Genomic DNA, 20,064 nt, shown 5'->3' with positions numbered 1-20,064 from the left:
TATATATAGTTTTCTCGAAATCATTTTTATTGTACTTTCCCACAAAAGTATTTTGAGGGTGGTTGAGAATCCAACTTTTTTAAGTTCGGGAAAAAGTTTTATGTATATAAAAAGACTACAATATCCCTTTTTAAAATAGAAAATCTTTCTCTTTCTATTTTTCTTTCTTTCTCTATGTCTCTCTTTCACTTTCACTGCCCCTCTCTTCCTCTCTCTCCCTCTCCCTCTCCTTCTTAGATGACAAGTAAACTCATACTTGTGGGTAATTTTTAAATCTATCTCGACTTTGATGAAGAATACTCAATTTGACTAAACATAAGTACGTATACAGATAATACCTAATTTATTAAATCAAGTACGAGGATGGAGATGAGTACATACATGCTCGTCTTGTACTTATGCCCGTTGTAAAGTTTATTAACATTTATGTATTTGTTTTTAATTTATGTCAAATAAAGTTTAATTAATAATGTAATTTTATAATTGTTATTCTATGTTGAAATTCTTTGTTTATATATTTTTATAAAAAAAAAAATTTGGATGGGTACAGGTATACTTGATTGTCGACAGGTACAAAACTACAAACACAAATTTCATGCCTATCAGATATAAGAACGATGATAGATATGAGATATGGAAATATAAAGGTGACCAAGGATAAAGAAACTCAAATCTGTTCCACTCCATTGTCATCTTAATTACTCTCTTTCCTTCTCTCTCTCTCTTTCTCTTCGTCTTTCTCACTCTCACTCTCACTTCCCCCTCTCCCTCTCTCCCTTTTCCTCTTTCTCTCTCTTGCACTATCCATCTCTCTATTTCTCTTTCTTCCTCTCTCTCTTTTTCACACTTGGTCTCACTCCCCATCTCTTCTTCTCTCCCTCTTCCTTTCCATTTCTCTCTACCTTCGATATCTCTATTTCTCTCTTTTTCTTCTTGTATCTCATTATTTCTTGACCTTGTCAATTTTAATAATATTATTTATTTTGTTTCTACAACTTAATGGTATTTGTTAACACTTTTTATTTATTTATTGAAATGAAATGAAATAATATACTTTTATCCTTCTTATTTATTATGTAAAAATTTTCTTTGTTTATTTCTTTTGTTAAATTTTGTATTTAAATAATTTTAACGGTAAGTTTTTAACTTTTTAAAATAATTTAATGTCATATTTATAATAATATTTGAGTAAATAAAAATATTTAATGATATTATTTTAATAAAAATATTTTTGGAAAAAATATTTATATATCCATAATATACTATTCTAACCAAATATGAAATCTTTAATTCCTAGAAATTTTGTATGAATATTCTCAAGAACTTTTATCATAATTTTTTAGTATATGTAAAAACTTCTTCCCTACCAAACACTCTCAAACAGTATTTTGCTGAAAATTTTCCGCCATTAATATGCAGTCTTGTTATTGCTACTTTTTAAATATTTTTTTGTGCCACCAATACATTTTTTTTGTCCTTCTATAGCACCATATAACTACGATTTAAATAGCATTGTTTAGTTCAAAATTAATTACTATAAAGTTTGTCAACAATTTGTAAAAACATTTACTATATATAAATATTTATGTTTAATACAACATTTCATTATTGAGTTTTTGTTTTAATTATATCTATTTCATGATAATTGTAGATTAAATATAACTAATCATTGTTGAGAAACACACGTACATCCATACATACATATACATGTAACGTAGGAAAAAAAAGTGTGATTGATTTAGTAGCCCAGAACAGGTCGTTCCCAATCTGGAACGGGCCGTTCTAAGCTATTAAATTGAACTAAAAATTGTAGTTGAGAACGGGCCGTTCCGGATGAGTCCCAGAACGGGCTGTTTTGATTTTAAAACGGGCCGTTCCGAATGGAAATTTTGAACGTGATTGAGGGGTGCAGAACGGGCCGTTTCGGTATCGGTACAGGCCGTTTTGGCCAATCCGAAAAGTCTATAAATAGGGGTTGGGGGCCTTCAGGAAAATGTGAGTTTTTAGAGAGAAGTTTTAGAGAGAAGGTCTCTGGGTCAGTGAGTTTCTTTCTCTCCCAAATTTCTCTGTTTGACTCCTTTTCTCCTGTAAACCACTAATGCCTTCTGGCTTTTCTTGAAATTTAGATTAGAAAGCTTGCTTTAGGAGGATTGAAGTTTCGGGTTGAGTTTTGGAAGGGAATTCTATTTCGTCACGGTTGTTGGCTATTCTGAGCCAATCTTCAGGTGAGGGAAGCTAGAGTGTAGAATGATTAAGTTGTTGGGTGTGGATTGAGTAGTTGTTAACTTAAGTTGTTCATATGTTGTGTGTTGATAATATGTGATACGTTGTTAAAGTTGCTATACGTGGTAAAACTAAGTTATTTTTATGTTGTTTATTATTGAATTATTAATAAGTTGAGATGTATAAGTTGAAGTAGTTTATTGATGTAAAAGTTGTTTAAAGTTGCATAAGTTGCCTATTGTTGAAAGATGCTTATTGTTGTAAGTTGTCTCTTGTTGTAAGATGTCTATAGTTGTATTGTTGTGAGTTGCTATAAAGTTGTAAGTCGTATATTGCTGTAAAGTTGTAAGTCGTCTATTGCTGAAAAGTGGTATGTTGTTTAAGTTGGTATGCTTATTAAGTTGTGAGTTGATTGTGTTGTTCAAGTTGAAAGTTGTTGAGCTGATATATGTTGTTAATTTATAAGCTAATTAAACTGTGATAATAAGTTGTTGATCACTAAGACTGGGGGAGATGTTTTCGAAGTTGCTCATCCCATTGTGTGGAGTGAGATAGTTATGGTGCTCTGAGAGCCCAATTTGTTGAAAAACCCTCCTTGGGAAGTTGTCCCTTAGAGTGGATGTTGTATTGTTCTCCTCTAGGACTTAATTGATCCCGTGTGTGGGCAAGGTCGAGGCACATGTGTACAAAGCGACCACAGTATAGGGGCCAGGCCGAGCTATACTGATTACAAGCGGCCAGAAGTTGAGATATATAGTACTAAGGTGATAAGTTGAAAGTTGTTTTAAAGTTGAAAGTTGTTTTAAAGTTGAATCCCTTAGTACTGTGTGGGCGACATGGAAATAGTCGTCCATGTCATGGTTGAATGACCAATTTGAGTAAGGTATCTAGTTAGAGATGCAGTCTTTGACTAGATACTGGAGGATGCGTGGTACTTGGGGGACAGTGGGTGGGCTAACTCCACATGTGGATTGGTGAAGCTAGCCAAGGCCGTGGTAGGCTCATACCCAAACCCTTTTGTCCTGACAATAGTACTGAACCTCCGAGTCTAATTAAGTGGCACACTTGAGAAATCTCCTATTGTTGTCTATACCTGGTTCTCTTTGGAGTTCCTAACGTTGTACTATACCTGACCTGGTGGAGATAGGTCAAACGTTGGATTCGGTAGGGTTTATGCCACCTAGACTGCTCAACCTCAGTTGTTGAAGATCTCCATGTTGTATATGCGTGACGACGCATTAAATATTAAGTTGTATCATATTGTTGTTGTTGTTGTATTAAAGTTATTTCTAAGTTGTATGAATGAGTTGGGTTTTTATGTTGAATTGTATAGTTGTTTGTGGTGATGATTGTAATACATTTATTGCATAATTGTTAATATGATGAAGTGTGTGGTGTCTTGCTTCATGATTGATTTTGAACTCTAGCTTACCCTCTTGTTTCCATGTGGATGGACTGCGATGATCATACTTTGTATGGGAGCAGGTCAGGGCCAGCTTGGAGTTGAGGTGACTGTTGCGAGACGGGGAGTTTTGATCCTCATGTTAGAATTATCACCTTGGGTAGCCGTTTGTGCTTGACCGGCACTAGGAGATAGTATTTTTGGATAACTGTATAAATACCTAATACTTAAAAATTTAATGATTCGTATATATTTTTTTAATGTTTTTGTATTTATAAGCTATCCAACTTTATTATTTATCTTAGTTCACTAGTAATAATGTGATTCCACTAAGTGTAGAGACCATGGCGGGTCGTTACAATACACATGGATATTTGTATATTTTTCAATATTCACGAATATCCATGGGTACATGTAAGTATTTACTAAAAAATATATATATCTTAAAATATTTAACAAAATATTTTAACAACACATTCTAGTTATTTGTAAGAGTTTTCTTTTTCTTATAAAAGTTATAAAAATCTAAAAAATAAAATTTGCATAATTTTTTTTGAAGATTATAACTAAAATTCAAATAAAATCTGCATTTATAAAAGGTTTTGAAGATTATAAAATTAAAATTCAAATATTCTTTACAATTATATTAATAACAATAAGTGGACTTAGAAACTGAATTTTAAACGTTCAATCACATAAGTTTAATGTTGAAATAATAATTGTTAAAATAAATTATTTTGGTTACATATAAATCAAAATAAGAGATAATAAAGTACAATACTTAACTATTAAGTCAAAATAAAATCACTCATCATAAAAAAAAAATTGTTATAAGTCTAAACAAAATCTAAATAAAATCAAATTCATACAAATTTAAATAAAATTATAAAACTCAATAAAATCACGCCCTACAATTTTGAAAGCAACTTAAGAATTAAAATATTAGTGGATTCAACACAACAAAGTCAATACATATATATATATATATATATATTGGAATATTTGTATAAATTAAATATTAATAATTACAAGTATTTACGAGTACAAATAATATGATATTCATACTCATTCCATTAACATACAAGTATAAAAAAATATTAAAACCTATTATCCTTCCATTTATAATATTTATTTTCTACCCATACTTGCAAGTACAATTTTTTTTTAAATATTCCAAGTCAAAACAACATTATATAAAATAAATAAATATTTAATTATTTGTCTAAAAATTGACCAAAATTAACTAATATCCTTAAGTTAGTTAATTAAATTTGTTAACATGATTTAGCATATAAAAACAAAAATATTATTTTTTAAAACTGTTTGATGAACTATCCCGATCCGTCAAAGAAAAGATTATGACAAGCCATCAGAGGGGGCGGCCATCCATGCCTCATTATTGGTGCCAGCTCCATTTACCATTTTTTAATTAATACATTATATATAGTGAGAGGAAGAGAAAAAGAAAAGAGTTATAATAATACTAGCGTAATTTTTACTAAATATTACACCGCTTAATAATTTTATATTAAATGTGAATTTTGTAAATTCAACCGTTAGATTAAAAGTTTTTTACTCTTAAATCATATATACAAAATTTTATATTAATCTAAGATAATTTAATACTTCATTCATATAAAATAAAATTAACGTAATATATATATTTCAATAATATGAACATTTTGATTACCTTCAAGTTGTTGTTCAATTTTAACAAAATTTGATATAAACATATAAAATGATATGAACTTTCAATTTAACGTTTGAATTTACAAAAGTCATATTTAATATAAAGTTATTGAGCGATATAATTCTTAATAAAAGTTAAATTGATGTTATTATAACTCTTCTTTTATATATATATATATATATATAGTATGTGTAGTATACATATAAAATATTTATTATATTTAATTAAAATTTATAATAAATTATATATAAATAAATATTATATTTAAATATATATAGATTATATTTTAAATTTATGATAAATAATTTAAATTGTACTATAATATTTTTTTACTTATTGATAATTTATTTTAAAATATTAAATTTAATCTATAAATAATTATGATAAATAAAAATTAAATTAGATAAAAAAAATTTAAAAATCTTAAAAAAACTCTTTCATTGAAGGAAATTTTTTTTAAAATATTTTCAAAGGTTCATATTTATTTATTTATATTGTGACATAATATTATTTTTATTTATTAGTAATTTATTTTAAAATATTAAAATTTAATTTATAAATAATTATAATAAATAAAAATTAACATAAAAAAAATCTCTAAAAACTCTTCAATTAAAAAATTAAAAATAATTTTAAATTAAATAAATTTTTATGTTTATTATATAAAAATTGATTCGATCCCACCATTAGTACCTAATTGAAGTTGAATATATATGGAATCGTGCAATATTCCATGTGTTCCGTGAACGTAATGCAAAATTTTTCTTATATAATATTATTCTTTTTATTTTTCACTTCTTTAAAATATATTATAATAAGAAAAAAAATCCCAATATTATAAAAATTGGTTTTTTTTTCTTATTTAATCATAAGTACTTTTTTGAAGTTGCGAATATATATGGAATCGTGCAATATTGCATGTGTTCCGTGAACGTAATACAAAATTTTTCTTATATAATATTATCCTTGTTATTTTTCACTTATTTAAAATATATTATAATAAGAAAAAATCCCAATATTATAAAAAAATGTTTTTTTCTTATTTAATATTACTCACGTGACTATTCTTATTTTAAACATAACAAATAAAATTAAAAAATCTAATTCAATTAGTTGAGTAGCAGAGTTGTTATAAATCTTTTAGTATTGGGTTTGAATTTTATGAATAAAAAAAATATTATTATTTTTTTATATTTCTGATGTTCATATTTAAATTTTTTAAAATATACATGATCTTTTTATATTTAATTTTGTTTAGTTTTATACATGATCTTTTGAAAAAACATTTATCCCCGAAAACTCAACGTGTTATAAGCTAAGCTACATAATAAATGTTTGAAAATCTATTTGGTCTTTTCACTCACAAAAAAAGTAACATTTTTTTATTCACAGTATGCTGAATTTTTGGAATTCAACAATTAACTAAACACATTTACTGTGGTAGTTGTTCATTCAAACTTTTCGGCGAAGGTACATTGTATAGTCCTCAATTCAAACAATTAATTATCACACGAATTCAATATTTTAAAATAATCATTTTAAATAAAATATTAGTATATTTTTGCCCATACTATTTTTAATGCTGCATTTTTCTTTAGTATTTTTTTAACAATACTAATTTTAATTTTACCGTTATACAAGATCAAGCATCTAAGAAATTTTTTTACCGTTATTAATTTCCTAATGCTGTAACACTTAACAGGAGAGGCAATTTTTGTACGGGCATAAATTAGTTGTAAAACATAAATTTAAAATTTTTGTTTCTTCCATAAGGGCGCTTGAAAAAGAAACAACATGGCTCTCAAGAAGGACGTAGGATTAAGCTATAAAGTTTAAATAGGTTTTAGTTTCTTAAATTTAGTCTCTAAAAAATTTAGTTTTAATTTCTCAACTCATTAATAACATATTTCAAAGTAACATATGGAAGAATTAAAATAAAATTTAATTTAAATTTGAGAAATAAAAAATATATTTAAACTTATTGAATATATTACTAGCATTCATTATAATTTTTAAGCTTAAATATATTTTTAGTTAATGCAAAATGATTCAAAAATTCAAAATCATGATTTTATTCATTAATGTAACATTTTTAACTACTTGTGTTTATTAAAAGGTTATGTATTTTTTTGTGTGGTGCAAATAATTGATAGGTCTTAGAGTGTCAATGTTGTTGAGATGCTTTAATAATGTTTTACATGTTAATAATTTCTATTTAAAAAAAGAAGAAGAAGAAGGTTATGTGAGAGTCTCAAATAATAGCTACAATTATTTGTAATACTTTATCGGTGACATTTCTAAATCTTTTTATAAATCTTTAAAATTATCATTAGTTAGAGACCAAAAATAATTACTTTAAATTCTAAAGGGATGAGAATAAAGAAAAAAATACTTTACAAAAATTAAAACCAAAATTTACTTATTTTACAAAGATTAAAAATAAAATTTTCAAATTTTAAAAGATGAAAAATAAAGAAATTTTTTACGGGAATTAAAATTAGAATTGAGTCGATTTACACTTATGTTTAAAACTAATTTTGAATAATCATCTTTAAATGACGGTTCTAGAATTATAATCACCCGGCGTCTTTGATTAATATTTAATTAATTATAGTGAGAGACATGGAATAAACAAAGGGAAGAAATGCATAGAGATCAAAGTTAGTGTTCTATATAAATGGTACTCAAAGTATTGGTCTGCACCCCAAAGCCATCGGTGTTTTGATTGCCTATACAAAACAAGAAAGAGAGTCGTTACTTGTTTGAACAATGGCTGCAAAAGATAGGATCCTTGTTCTGGGAGCTACAGGATCCATGGGAAGACACGTAGTATGGGCAAGTGTTAAGGCTGGCAATCCCACATATGTCTTGGTCAGGAATACCCCTGGCGCTAAGAGCAATGTACGCCTTGTCAAAGCTGCTAATCCTGAAACCAAGGAAGAGCTCCTTCAGAGCTTCATCAATTCTGGTGTTAACATAATCGAGGTACATACATACGTGCTTTCATTTCAATACCAATTTCTTGCTCAATAATTTTTCTCATTATTGGATTCTGTAGGGAGATATGAACGATCATGAAACTCTGGTTAATGCAATCAAGCAAGTTCATACTGTAATATGCACTCTTGGTAAACAACTAATAGGAGATCAGGTGAAGATCATTGAAGCAATCAAAGAAGCTGGCAACGTCAAGGTGCGTATTTCACTTCTTAGACTTACACTATGCCTATGGTATACTTTACATTAATTAAATTGTAAAGTTATATTAAATTATGCACCAACTTCCACCCAGAAATGGACAATAAAATATTGCTAATGTCCAAAATATAAGATACCACACATGTTACTAACATACTTAAAATAAATATATAATATTATTATAATATTATTATTTTAAAAATATATAATTTGTTATTGAATAGTATTATTCTGAACAAATAATTATCTAAATATTAACATTATTATATATATATATATGATCAAGTCAGATATCGTGGATAAAAAATACAAAACTAGTTATTTAGATAGTATAATTTCAAATTTTCATCGAATTGAGTTGAGTATTAAAAAAATCTGATTTAAACTCATTAATTTTAATTAGTTCAGATTTGCAGATTTTCTGTACTTGTCTACACCCCAAATTCTCTTAACTTGTGTTTGACTCATTAAAAAAAATGTTCAAGTTGTGTGCAAAAGGTGTCTCAGATGTGTCAAAGAGGTGCTAAAAACAAATAATAATAATCTTTAATGATGGTACAGTAGAGAAGTGTTGGATGCTGTTCAAGATGTGTCCAACAAATACCCTGTCGGAAACGTTGACACATGATGTGTTTTGCAGAAGTGTTTGTAGTTGATAGTTAATCACTTTAACCTATAATTTCTTCATTTCATTTGTGAACAGAGATTTTTTCCATCTGAATTTGGGTTGGATGTGGACCGTCACGAAGCAGTGGAGCCATTTAGAGAAATTTGCGAGGAAAAAGCAAAAATACGAAGAATGATTGAAGCCGAAGGAATTCCTTATACTTACATATGTTGCTTTGCCTTTACTGGTTACTACTTACGTAACCTGTGGCAGCTTGACACTGTTGTCCCTCCTCGGAACAAGGTAGTCATAGTAGGAAATGGAAACGTGAAAGGTAATATATATAGTTGAATTAGTTGCAAACGTTTTGTTTTAGCACAAGTGATGTATATTAACTAGACACAAGACACAACTCAATTGCTTCAATGTGTTCATAACTACATATTATAATTTACTTGCGTTCAGGAGCATTTGTGACTGAGGCTGATGTGGGCACTTTCACCATCGAAGCAGCGAACGATCCTAGAGCCTTGAACAAAGCCGTCCACATAAGGCTCCCTGCCAATTATTTGACCTCAGATGAAATCATCCCTTTGTGGGAGAAAAAGATTGGGAAGACTCTTGAGAAAATTTATGTTCCAGAGGAACAAGTTCTCAAGGAAATTCAGAGTAAGTAACAACATTCATTTTATAGGAGTAATGTTACATCATTTTTGTGAAACTAACCATCTCTTTATTTATGATGTTTTTCCTTTTCTGCAGAGTCTTCTTTCCCAAATAATTACCTCTTGGCGTTGTATCACTCACAGTTGATAAAGGGAGATGCGGTTTATGAGATTGACCCAGCCAAAGACATTGAAGCATCTGAGTTTTATCCCCATGTGAAATACACAACCGTTGATGAATATTTTAATCAGTTTGTCTGATTTTTTAATTACCCAACTTTAATAACTCTGCTTTGCTTCTGCCTAATAAAACAGGATAAAACTAGGTCTTGTTGGTAATGTTAATTAAAGAAAAGTATCATAAGTAAACAAATGTTATTTTAACTTTTTTGCCTCAGTTATTTCAATAAAGGCATGCAGGGTTTGTAGTTTGCCAGCACTACCATTCTACCATTGTGTTTGTTCTGAGCTCATAAGTTAAAAGTGCATCTCCACATTAATGCAATATTCTACCAAAAGAATGACTTTAATAGAACGGTGCCTTTATCTACGTAAGATTATGTAAAGGAGAGATATAATTGCAGTTTTTGATTTTCCAAATATATATATATATATATAAAAGATGTTAGAAAAGAAAACTGAAGCAGATAACTTGAAGATCATTTTTTTTTTAAATAAAAGACGTTATGTCACTTATGTGGCTTTATTTAATCATATTTTATTTGATTTTATGCCTTAATATAAAAAGATGCACCATCTTTAGTCATATATACACACAGCGTTCGAAGTTGGCTGGCTTTTTTTTATATAACTAAAAGTTATGGGGCATGACAAATATACTCGATCATTAATTACATGTAAGAATAAAATGAATTAAGTTTATGCGGTGTTCAACATTTAACCAATTTGGATTGGTTCTAGTGGTGATTAATGTTGCTTAATTAAGTAGTAAAGGATGGAATTTTAACTTTAGTAAATATAAAAAATTTAAATTGAAAAAATATGTCCTTTTATTTAGTACATATCAAATTTCTTAAAGAGATTTTCTTTCTGTTGAATACTCCATATTAATGAAAAGTTACATTTTGTATATTAATTAATTAAACAAAGTGGTCCAGTACTGCGGCAATTATAATATTTGTAGAATCTCAAAGGATCATGAATGCATAAAAGGTGGAGCCGTCAAATTGGCTAATTCAGTCCATCCAGTCTATCAGGTTGGAATATAAGTGTATCAATCCGATTTAGCTCACTATATATTGGTGTGTTAAATAAATTAACTCACTTAAATTTTAGAAAAAAATAATTAAATTTTATAAAAAATATATATTATAATATTATATTTTAAAATTACAATTATATTAATAAATTTGACAAATAAGATATAAAAAAAAATATATCATTAACAACCAACTTATAAAATCAAAATTGTTACATAAAATATTAATAAATAATATCAAATAAATATTAATTATTATAATTCATAATTAGTATATAAAATATTTAGTCAATAATATAAATATATAATCACATAAACTAATATTTAAAAACATAAAAACAAAATAAAATAATATATTAGGTGAGTGAATCCGAGTCATAGTTCTACTAAACCTGACTCATGGTTGAGTTGTAGCGAGTAAATGATGGACATATTTTATCTCCCTTTAACAGTTGTACTAAAACGTGAAGCAGTTAAATAATTGGCAGACCGATAAATTAGTGGTCGACATTGGTGGCCTCCATCTCCTTCAACACAATCCTCGCATGAGCAGATGCAATTATGCATCAATGAAGAAACTATAAGTTTGTTAATTAGGCATAACCCCTGATTGGTCCAGAGAAGCGTAGGTATCAGAACAAAAACAATTTGTTAAATCGGTATTCAGTCTCCAAAAACTAGCTAACTGCTGCACTAGTGTGGTGTATTTGAAGCTAGGGTTTTCTTTATCCACGTTGGACTTCGGATAAATGCAAGAGAGGGCAATTCAACTCATGATTTTCTTCGATTACAAATTTGATTTTCAATTCAATCGATTAATTTCATTTATTTTTTTCAGTAAAAAAAAATACAAAGACAACAACTAAATCTAAAACTTTATGTATATTAACATTTTAGTTTATGAAATTAACAGACTAAATATTTATATATAACTAAAATTTATAATAAATTAATTGTAAATATAAATAAATATTATATTTGAATAAATAAATTATATTTAAAATTTGTATGAAATGATATTCTTGAGCATATAAATTATTTTTTTATTTATAAAAATATGTAAATTATATTTTAGATTTATGATAAATAATATATATTATAGTATAATATTATTTTTATTTATTGATAATTTATTTTTAAAATATTAAAATTTAATTCCTAAATAATTATAATAAATAAATAAAAATTAAATAAGAAGTTAAAATATCTCTAGAAACCCTTTTGTCGAAGATAAACTCTTAAAAATAGTCTCATTCAAAATAACGATCTTAAATATTAATTATTCAAATCTGACAATTACATCATTCTAATAGTTCAATTGTGTATTATTATTTTTTTTAATAAAAAAGCTCATATTTTACAAAGACAATTTTAATAAGATTTGTAAAAGTTTGAATTTAGATTGTTTTAAATGAATAGTTTAAAATTAAAGAAAATAGTAATCGTTTATTCTTTAATTTTTATTTTAAGAAACAAGAATACAAAAACATAAGGAAAATGAGTTGAATCAAATGAGAAAAGTATTAAAATTAAATTTCATCCAACTTCATGTAGAATTCTTCATACAGGTATAATTTAATTAATTTTTTTTTACTTTGCCAATAAGATTTACTAATTTATTTAAATTGTTATTCCATGAAAATTGAATCATTTTTCTAATTAAAAATTTTGTGTTGGATTCAACACTTACTACTAGACCAAAAAGTTATAACAACTCTTTCTATTTAGTCGTAACAGCTTAAGTGTCACGTGTCAACTGTGACTTGACCTATCTAAATTTCTGCCACAGAATAATTAATATCACCTGGGAAACATTTTTGTTTCCTTGGATGAAATTAAGAGAAATCAAGTTTTAAGAGTGAACATTGTTGGTGTAAAAAAAAATTGAACATTATTAACGGATTTTGGTCTCTAATAATTAATTATTCATGACTTAAATGATTATTAAAGATAATTAAATCTTAATAAATATTAAGTATAATCATTTTTTTTTCATTAAAACCCAATTTAGAAATGTTAATTACATTGAAATTCGCTTAACTCCAATAGAAAGAAGTTTAGTTTAGACAGAGAAAATACTCCTGTAACTCCTAGTTAGAGAAAGCGGAAGAGGTGTTGCTAAGAATATTGAGAAGAGAAAAGGATCTTTAATTCTCTTAGGGTTTATTTAATTTAAGAAAGAAAGTAAGAGGATAAAAAAAAGGAAAATGAGGTAATTTTTCATATTATTTGGTATGAGAAAAAATAAATGAATTGATAAAATCAATTTTATCTTTCATTTAATCTGATTCACGATCACCCCTGACTTTACATGGTGAAACGGATTCACTCTTATTTATATTTCCTATTTACTAATTTTAGTGACTGAATTACATGTGATTGCTATTTTTTTCACTTATTTATGAGTAGCTGATTGGTACCGACTTTTGGTTGCTATTCTGCCGCAACGTGGTTAATAGAAAATATTTTGAAAATTAGACACTTTGGAAGGAAAAGTTTGTTGCTGAATAACCATTTAGCCACTATAACTATATATATATATATATATATAATTAAATATATAATTTAGTCACCATAACTATATACTGATCAGTCAAATAATATAATATGTAATATCAAAAGTCATTTTTCTAAGTGATATTAAATTTAATCCCCTTATAAAAAGATTTTAGTTTCAAATTTTGTAAATGAGAAAAAAAAATATAATTGGAAAAAGAAATCTTAATTAAAATGATCGATCAATCAAGTTTTCAATAAAAATTAGTTATCAATAAAAATAATGAAAACTTCGATCAATAAATAACACAATTAAAAAAATTTAATATGTATTAGTCTTTTTTTTTAATGTGAGTATAAAAAAACTATAAAAATAATTAGAACTTAATATTTTAAGAAATTATCTAAACTTTTTAATCTCTAACACTGTGTTTTGGGAAAGGGAAAGTTGATGAGAAAGGAATGAAAGAATAAAGAAGTGAGCGAAGGTCAAAATATTGAGTACATTTGGAAAGATGGAAAAATAGAGAATTGTGTTCAATTGAGTGTGGACCCATGTGAAAAAAACTTATTTAAAATGAAGGAAAGTACGGGGAAGTTTGCTTTTTATAAAACAAAAAGGGGGAGGAGTTATGAAAATAATTATATATTATTAAATAAAATTATTTATAAAAATTAAACCTCCCAATAATAGTAAATAAATAAATATAATAATAATAGCAAAAAAATTTATTTATTATTTATAAAAGTTAAAGTTCTAATAATAATAAATACTATAATAATAAAATAATTTTATTTCTTATTTAAAAATTATTAATAAAAAATAAACTTCTATTCTATTTTCTTTATTTTTCCTTTATCAAACAACCTTAATTTTTACTCTCTTTTTTTTAACCTATTTTTCTATGTTTTTTCACACTTCTCTTTTCTTCTTTTTTCTTCATTTATTTCTTCTTTACTAAACAAAGGCTAAGCCAATTTTAGTAGGGTTATAAGTGGGTCGAGTTGCATCAAGTTTAACAGATTGGGTTTGTGCAAAAAAAAATTTAAACCCAACCCAACCCAACTTTATCCGATCAGGAACAGGTTGGGTTGGGTTAAATTAATCGGATCAACATAATTATATTTATTTATTTATTTTAAAATTTTAAATATTTCAAAATATATGTAAATCATTTGATACATTGTTACAAATACAATGTTATCAATTTATAAAGAAAATAATAATATAAATTAAATTTTAAAATAAATTTATTACATTATTATCAACTAAAAAAATTAATATTTATTAATATAAAATAAAATTTAAAATAAATATATTATATTGTTACAATACTAACAATCAAAAACATAAAACTCGTTATTAAGTAAAATTTAAAGTAAGTATTATCCTAAACAAATAATCATTCAAATACTATTATTATTATTATTATTATTATATAACAAGATTACCTAACTCATGTAATGTCAGGTTTTGATTAAATTGAATTGAGTCTAAGTCGAATACTAAAAAAATTCAGTCTAAATTATATTAGTTTAACTCAGTTTAAACTCGTGAGTTATACATATCTATTTACATCCCTAAATTTTATTTAGAGTAATAATAGTCTCTCTATTAATTTTTTTATTTGAATTGCAAGAGTAGGTAAGAATAGGCTGTTCAAACCATTTATAATAATTCACACATATTCAAACTTTTTATATTTAATCAATTTAAATAAAATAATTAGTATTTCCCTCAAGTACGTAAGCCGGCGACGCCTTGATCCCAATGCAACCATTTAATCAAAAGAAAAATACTTGCACTATTTTAAATGCTGTTTTTTTTTTTTTTTTTGGTTTAACGGTGCTGATTTTGCATTCTACCGCTATACAAGATAAAAAATTCAAGATGGTTATTTATCTAATGCTGTAACAATAGGGATGCAATTTTTGTACGGGCTTAGATTAGTTGTGTATCATAAATTATTTTAATAGTTGATTATTGAAAATCATTATATGTGTAATCTATAATTCTATAAACTATAACTATAATAATGGGAAATAAACTTTTTGTGCATATAATTTGTCCAATTTTACTCTTATAATTATATTTTTTATAAGTTACAATTTGTAATTCTTTATTGTAAATTTTACTGCTCATACCTTCATTTAATCATATGTTATTATATAATTTTTATAATTTTTTTTTAAAATTTGCAGAAACATAAAATACCTTTCGTATACTAGTCCTAATAAAGTTGATAGTCCGTACACATTTCATTTCTAAAACTACCCCATAAATTACCTCTCTTTTTTTATTTTAAATTCCATAGGTTAAAAACCATTCATACCTTTTAAATAAACAATCCCACTTCACTATTTTTTTTTTTTTTGTTTTTTTAAATGAGAGACACACCTTTAAAATAACTACCAATTTTTTTTTTCTTTTTATTTTTTTAAATGAGAGGGGTATAAAGTACATTTTTTCGTTAATGTGTAATATATATATATATATATATATATATATATATATATATATATTACATATTAGTTAATGTTACAGAATTTGATTTTTTTTGCGCGTTCAATAGTAATAATGAGAATGAAACTTTTAGATAAATATGATATTAATACCAAGTATTTATCGCTATATTTTTAGTAATGAAATCGTGAATGCGCATAATATCATATTTACCTAAGCAAATTTAATACTTATTAAAATTGAATCGATTGAACTTTGAGTTAATAGTCTTAAATTTAATATTTTTGTTTCTAAGCAAACCTGAAGCAACATCGATACGGTCAAATGGATGATCTAGAATTGAGATCACCAGCGGTCGCTTGACGGAAACAAAAATAAATATTATTCGGTTAATTGACATGAGAAAGATGAAATAAACAAAGGAAAAAATGCTTATAGATCAAGGTTAGTGTACTATAAATACCACCCAAAGTATTGGTGTACACCACAAAGTCATTGGTAGTAGTTAGATAACTTCACTAAAAAAACAAACATCGATTGTTTGAACTTTGAAAACAATGGGTGGGAAAGATAGAATCCTTGTTCTGGGAGCCACAGGAGCCATGGGAAGACACATAGTATGGGCAAGTGTTAAGGCTGGCAATCCCACATATGTCTTGGTCAGGAACACCCCTGGCAATAACAACAAGATAAGCCTTATCAAATCTGCTAATCCTGAAACCAAGGAAGAGCTCATCCAGAACTTCAAAAATTCTGGGGTTAATATAATCGAGGTACGTAACTAGGTGCTTTCATTTCAATACCAATTTCTGATGTTTGTAACTAAATGATTGCTCTCATGCAGGGAGATATGATGGATCATAGAACTCTGGTTAAGGCAATCAAGCAAGTTGATGTTGTAATTTGCACTGTTGGTAGACTACTAATTGAAGATCAAGTGAAGATCATTGCAGCAATAAAAGAAGCTGGAAACATCAAGGTAAGTATTTCCATTCTTAGACTCACATGCACTATGCTATACGTTATATTAAATTGTAAATTTACACTATGCTATAATCTTACTTATGGGACTGTCATGACTTTAACCAATAGAGATTCTCAATTTCATTTGTCAACAGAGATTTTTCCCATCTGAATTTGGGTTGGATGTTGACCGTCAAGATGCAGTTGACCCTGTAAGAGAAGTTTTCGAGGCAAAAGCAAAAATCCGAAGAGTGATCGAAGCTGAAGGAGTTCCTTACACTTACCTTTGTTGTCATGCATTTACTGGTTACTTCTTACGTAACCTGTCGCAGGTTGACACTGCTGTTCCTCCTCGAGACAAGGTGGTTATTCTAGGAGATGGAAATGTAAAAGGTAATAATTAAATATAGTTGAGTTAGTTAAAAACGTTTTTGTTATAGCACAAGGGATTAATAACGTGCACAATTCAATTTCATCAACGTGTACATTATATTATTGTTTACTTTTGTTTCAGGAGCGTATGTGACTGAGGCTGATGTTGGGACTTATACCATCGAAGCAACGAATGACCCTAGAACCTTGAACAAATCCGTACACATAAGACTCCCTGCCAATTATTTGACCTTAAATGAAGTCATCTCTTTGTGGGAGAAAAAGATTGGGAAGACTCTTGAGAAAACTTATGTTACAGAAAAACAAGTTCTAAAGGACATTAAGCGTTAGTAACACTACAACACTCATTTTAAGACTAAACAAATTCATTTTATAGCATAAGATATTATTACATTTGTACATGTTACATATCAATTATGTGAAACTAAGCATCTCTTTACTTATAATGTTTTTGCTTTACTGCAGAGTCTCCCTTACCAAATAACTATCTGCTGGCATTGTTCCACTCACAACAGATAAAGGGAGATGCAGTATATGAGATTGACCCTTCCAAAGACGTTGAGGCTTCTGAGTTTTATCCTCACGTGAAATACACCACCGTCGATGAATATTTGAACCAATTTGTCTGATTTCTGAAAGCTGAAGAATTATTAACGCACTTTTATCACTCTACTACTGCTTAATAAAACAAATGTTTTTTTTCCTTTTTTTTTTTTTTAATAAAGGCATGAATTTGCACATCGAGTACTACCAGTCAACCATTGTGTTTGTTATGAACTCAATATTATCTCCACATTGATGTAATATATTCTACCAGTAAAACAACAAATTTACTATTGCTTGCACTGTGCAAATCATGTCTGCATTCTTTTCTCAATTTTTTATATCACTCTTAGTTTGGAGTAGATTGTTTGACCTTAACGCGGGAACGTCAACATGCAGTTCTTATTATATATACACCGTTGAATTAATTATTTACAGGATAATACTTCTTTAACAATATCTACATAAAAAATTAAAGGAACTATGATTTAGGTATTGTCAAATTCTCATGAATAGAAACTGGAGATCGCCCATTAACAGGATTTTATGGTCAGGTGAAAGTATAAGTTCACTTGGACAAAAATGAATTATATTTAAAAAATAATGATTAAAATTAATAGAAAAATAATTAAATATATATAAAAGAAAAGAAAAGAAAAGAAAAGGAAAGCGAAATCATTGATAAGAAACTACCATAAAAAAACAACAATAAAAATCTAGAAGATACTCTTAAATTTATTATGAGCGTATTTCGCTGAAAATTTCCCATCACCAATATACAGTCTTGTTGCCAATTTTCAAATATTTTTTTTTTGCCACCAATCCATTGTTTTTTGTCCTTCTATAACATCATATAGCTACAATTTAACAAGAAATTTTTAATACTATAAATAATTACTGTAAAATTCTGTTGACAGAATTTGTGGAAAAAAATTACTACATATAAAATTTTATTAACATAATTTTTAGTAAAAAAAATTAAATAACTAAATTAATTCTATTCACATAGGTTTTGAAAAGAAAAATTAATTTTAAAAATTTAGATATTAGAAAATTGAGATGAAGAACAGAACGAATTAGATGATGAACTTTTACATCAAACTGTCAATAAATATATAACATGATTTAGGCCGAAATGAACCTTTATCCTTGTAAGACTATTTAATGGAGATATAATTGAGTTTTTTGATCTTTCATGTCTTTATGCACTATATATATTGATCTTCTTTAATAAAATGTTAGGAACAAAAATTTGATGCATGTAATTTGGAGATGATGTATAAGATTCATAACCTTTTTGATAATAATTAAGTATTCTTTCAAAAAAAATTGTTGTACTTTCAGAATCTTATATTCATTCGAGTTATGACTATTATATATTTTATGTTTTTATTTTGTTAACATAATATGTAGACTCATTTATTATTAGAAAAAATCTAACATTAAAAAGAAAATAAAATAATTATAATTGAAGAGACTTATCAAAAGAATCATCCATCAATCGTCTTCATATATGAAGTTGGAGGGAAAAGAATGGTAATTTGATCTTCGTATTATTCTAAAGTAAAAATAAAATAAAAGAAGTTGAGAGAAAAAGAGAAGAAATCTGTATAAAATAAGAATGAGATGTTGACTTCGTGATAGTGAGAGTATTTATTAAAAATTGAAGATAAAAAAATCTATAAAAAAAAGTTGTACATCAAAATATTCTCTCTCTATATATATATATATTATTGAACAAGGATGTTTTAAAGATTTTTTCTTTTCAACAAAGATATTTTAAAATTCTTAATTTTTTTATCTCCTTAAGTCGTATTTTTTTTATATATCTTTATTTTAAATTTCAAATTATAAATTTTTAAAAACAACTTTATATCAATATATACGTTACTTATATAGATATAAAATATAAATTGTATGTTTAAAATATTTTTTTTATAAATTTTGTTTATATAAAATAAATATTTAATAACATGTATGATACACATATTAAAATACTAGTTATAATAATTATAGAGTAGAATAATCCATCTTTATATATTAAAAATGAATGTTTTTCTTTACGTAAGAGTATTTTTAGAAATTTTTTTAATAAGATAATTTAAAAAAAAATAATTTCTTATATAATTAAATTCTTATTTATTATCATTATTTATAAATTAAATTTTATCATTCTAAAATATATTATCAATAAATAAAAA

The 20,064-nt window shown here is 26.5% G+C and overlaps 2 protein-coding genes across 2 annotated transcripts; both read left to right on the top strand.

Annotated features, from left to right (window-relative positions):
- Positions 1-8,006: 8,006 nt before the first annotated feature.
- Positions 8,007-10,235, top strand: LOC109801302 (isoflavone reductase). The gene is made up of 5 exons (XM_020362340.3): positions 8,007-8,300; positions 8,374-8,508; positions 9,217-9,454; positions 9,586-9,789; positions 9,883-10,235. The coding sequence occupies exons 1-5, from the start codon at positions 8,085-8,087 to the stop codon at positions 10,044-10,046; spliced, it is 957 nt and encodes a 318-aa protein (XP_020217929.1). The 5' UTR covers positions 8,007-8,084; the 3' UTR covers positions 10,047-10,235.
- A 6,214-nt stretch (positions 10,236-16,449) lies between these two features.
- On the top strand, positions 16,450-18,174 carry LOC109801392 (isoflavone reductase). Its single transcript, XM_020362448.3, has 5 exons — positions 16,450-16,737; positions 16,809-16,943; positions 17,083-17,320; positions 17,442-17,645; positions 17,786-18,174. Exons 1-5 carry the CDS (start codon positions 16,522-16,524, stop codon positions 17,947-17,949), a joined length of 957 nt encoding a protein of 318 aa, XP_020218037.1. The 5' UTR covers positions 16,450-16,521; the 3' UTR covers positions 17,950-18,174.
- The last annotated feature ends 1,890 nt before the right edge of the window (positions 18,175-20,064 follow it).

This window comes from Cajanus cajan, chromosome 11 (assembly GCF_000230855.2).
Source record: "Cajanus cajan strain Asha chromosome 11, NIPB_CcT2T_4, whole genome shotgun sequence".
NCBI classification, from domain to species: domain Eukaryota; kingdom Viridiplantae; phylum Streptophyta; class Magnoliopsida; order Fabales; family Fabaceae; genus Cajanus; species Cajanus cajan.
The sequence above is the reverse complement of the archived record's forward strand: the minus strand, read 5'-3'. Positions and strand labels throughout refer to the sequence as shown.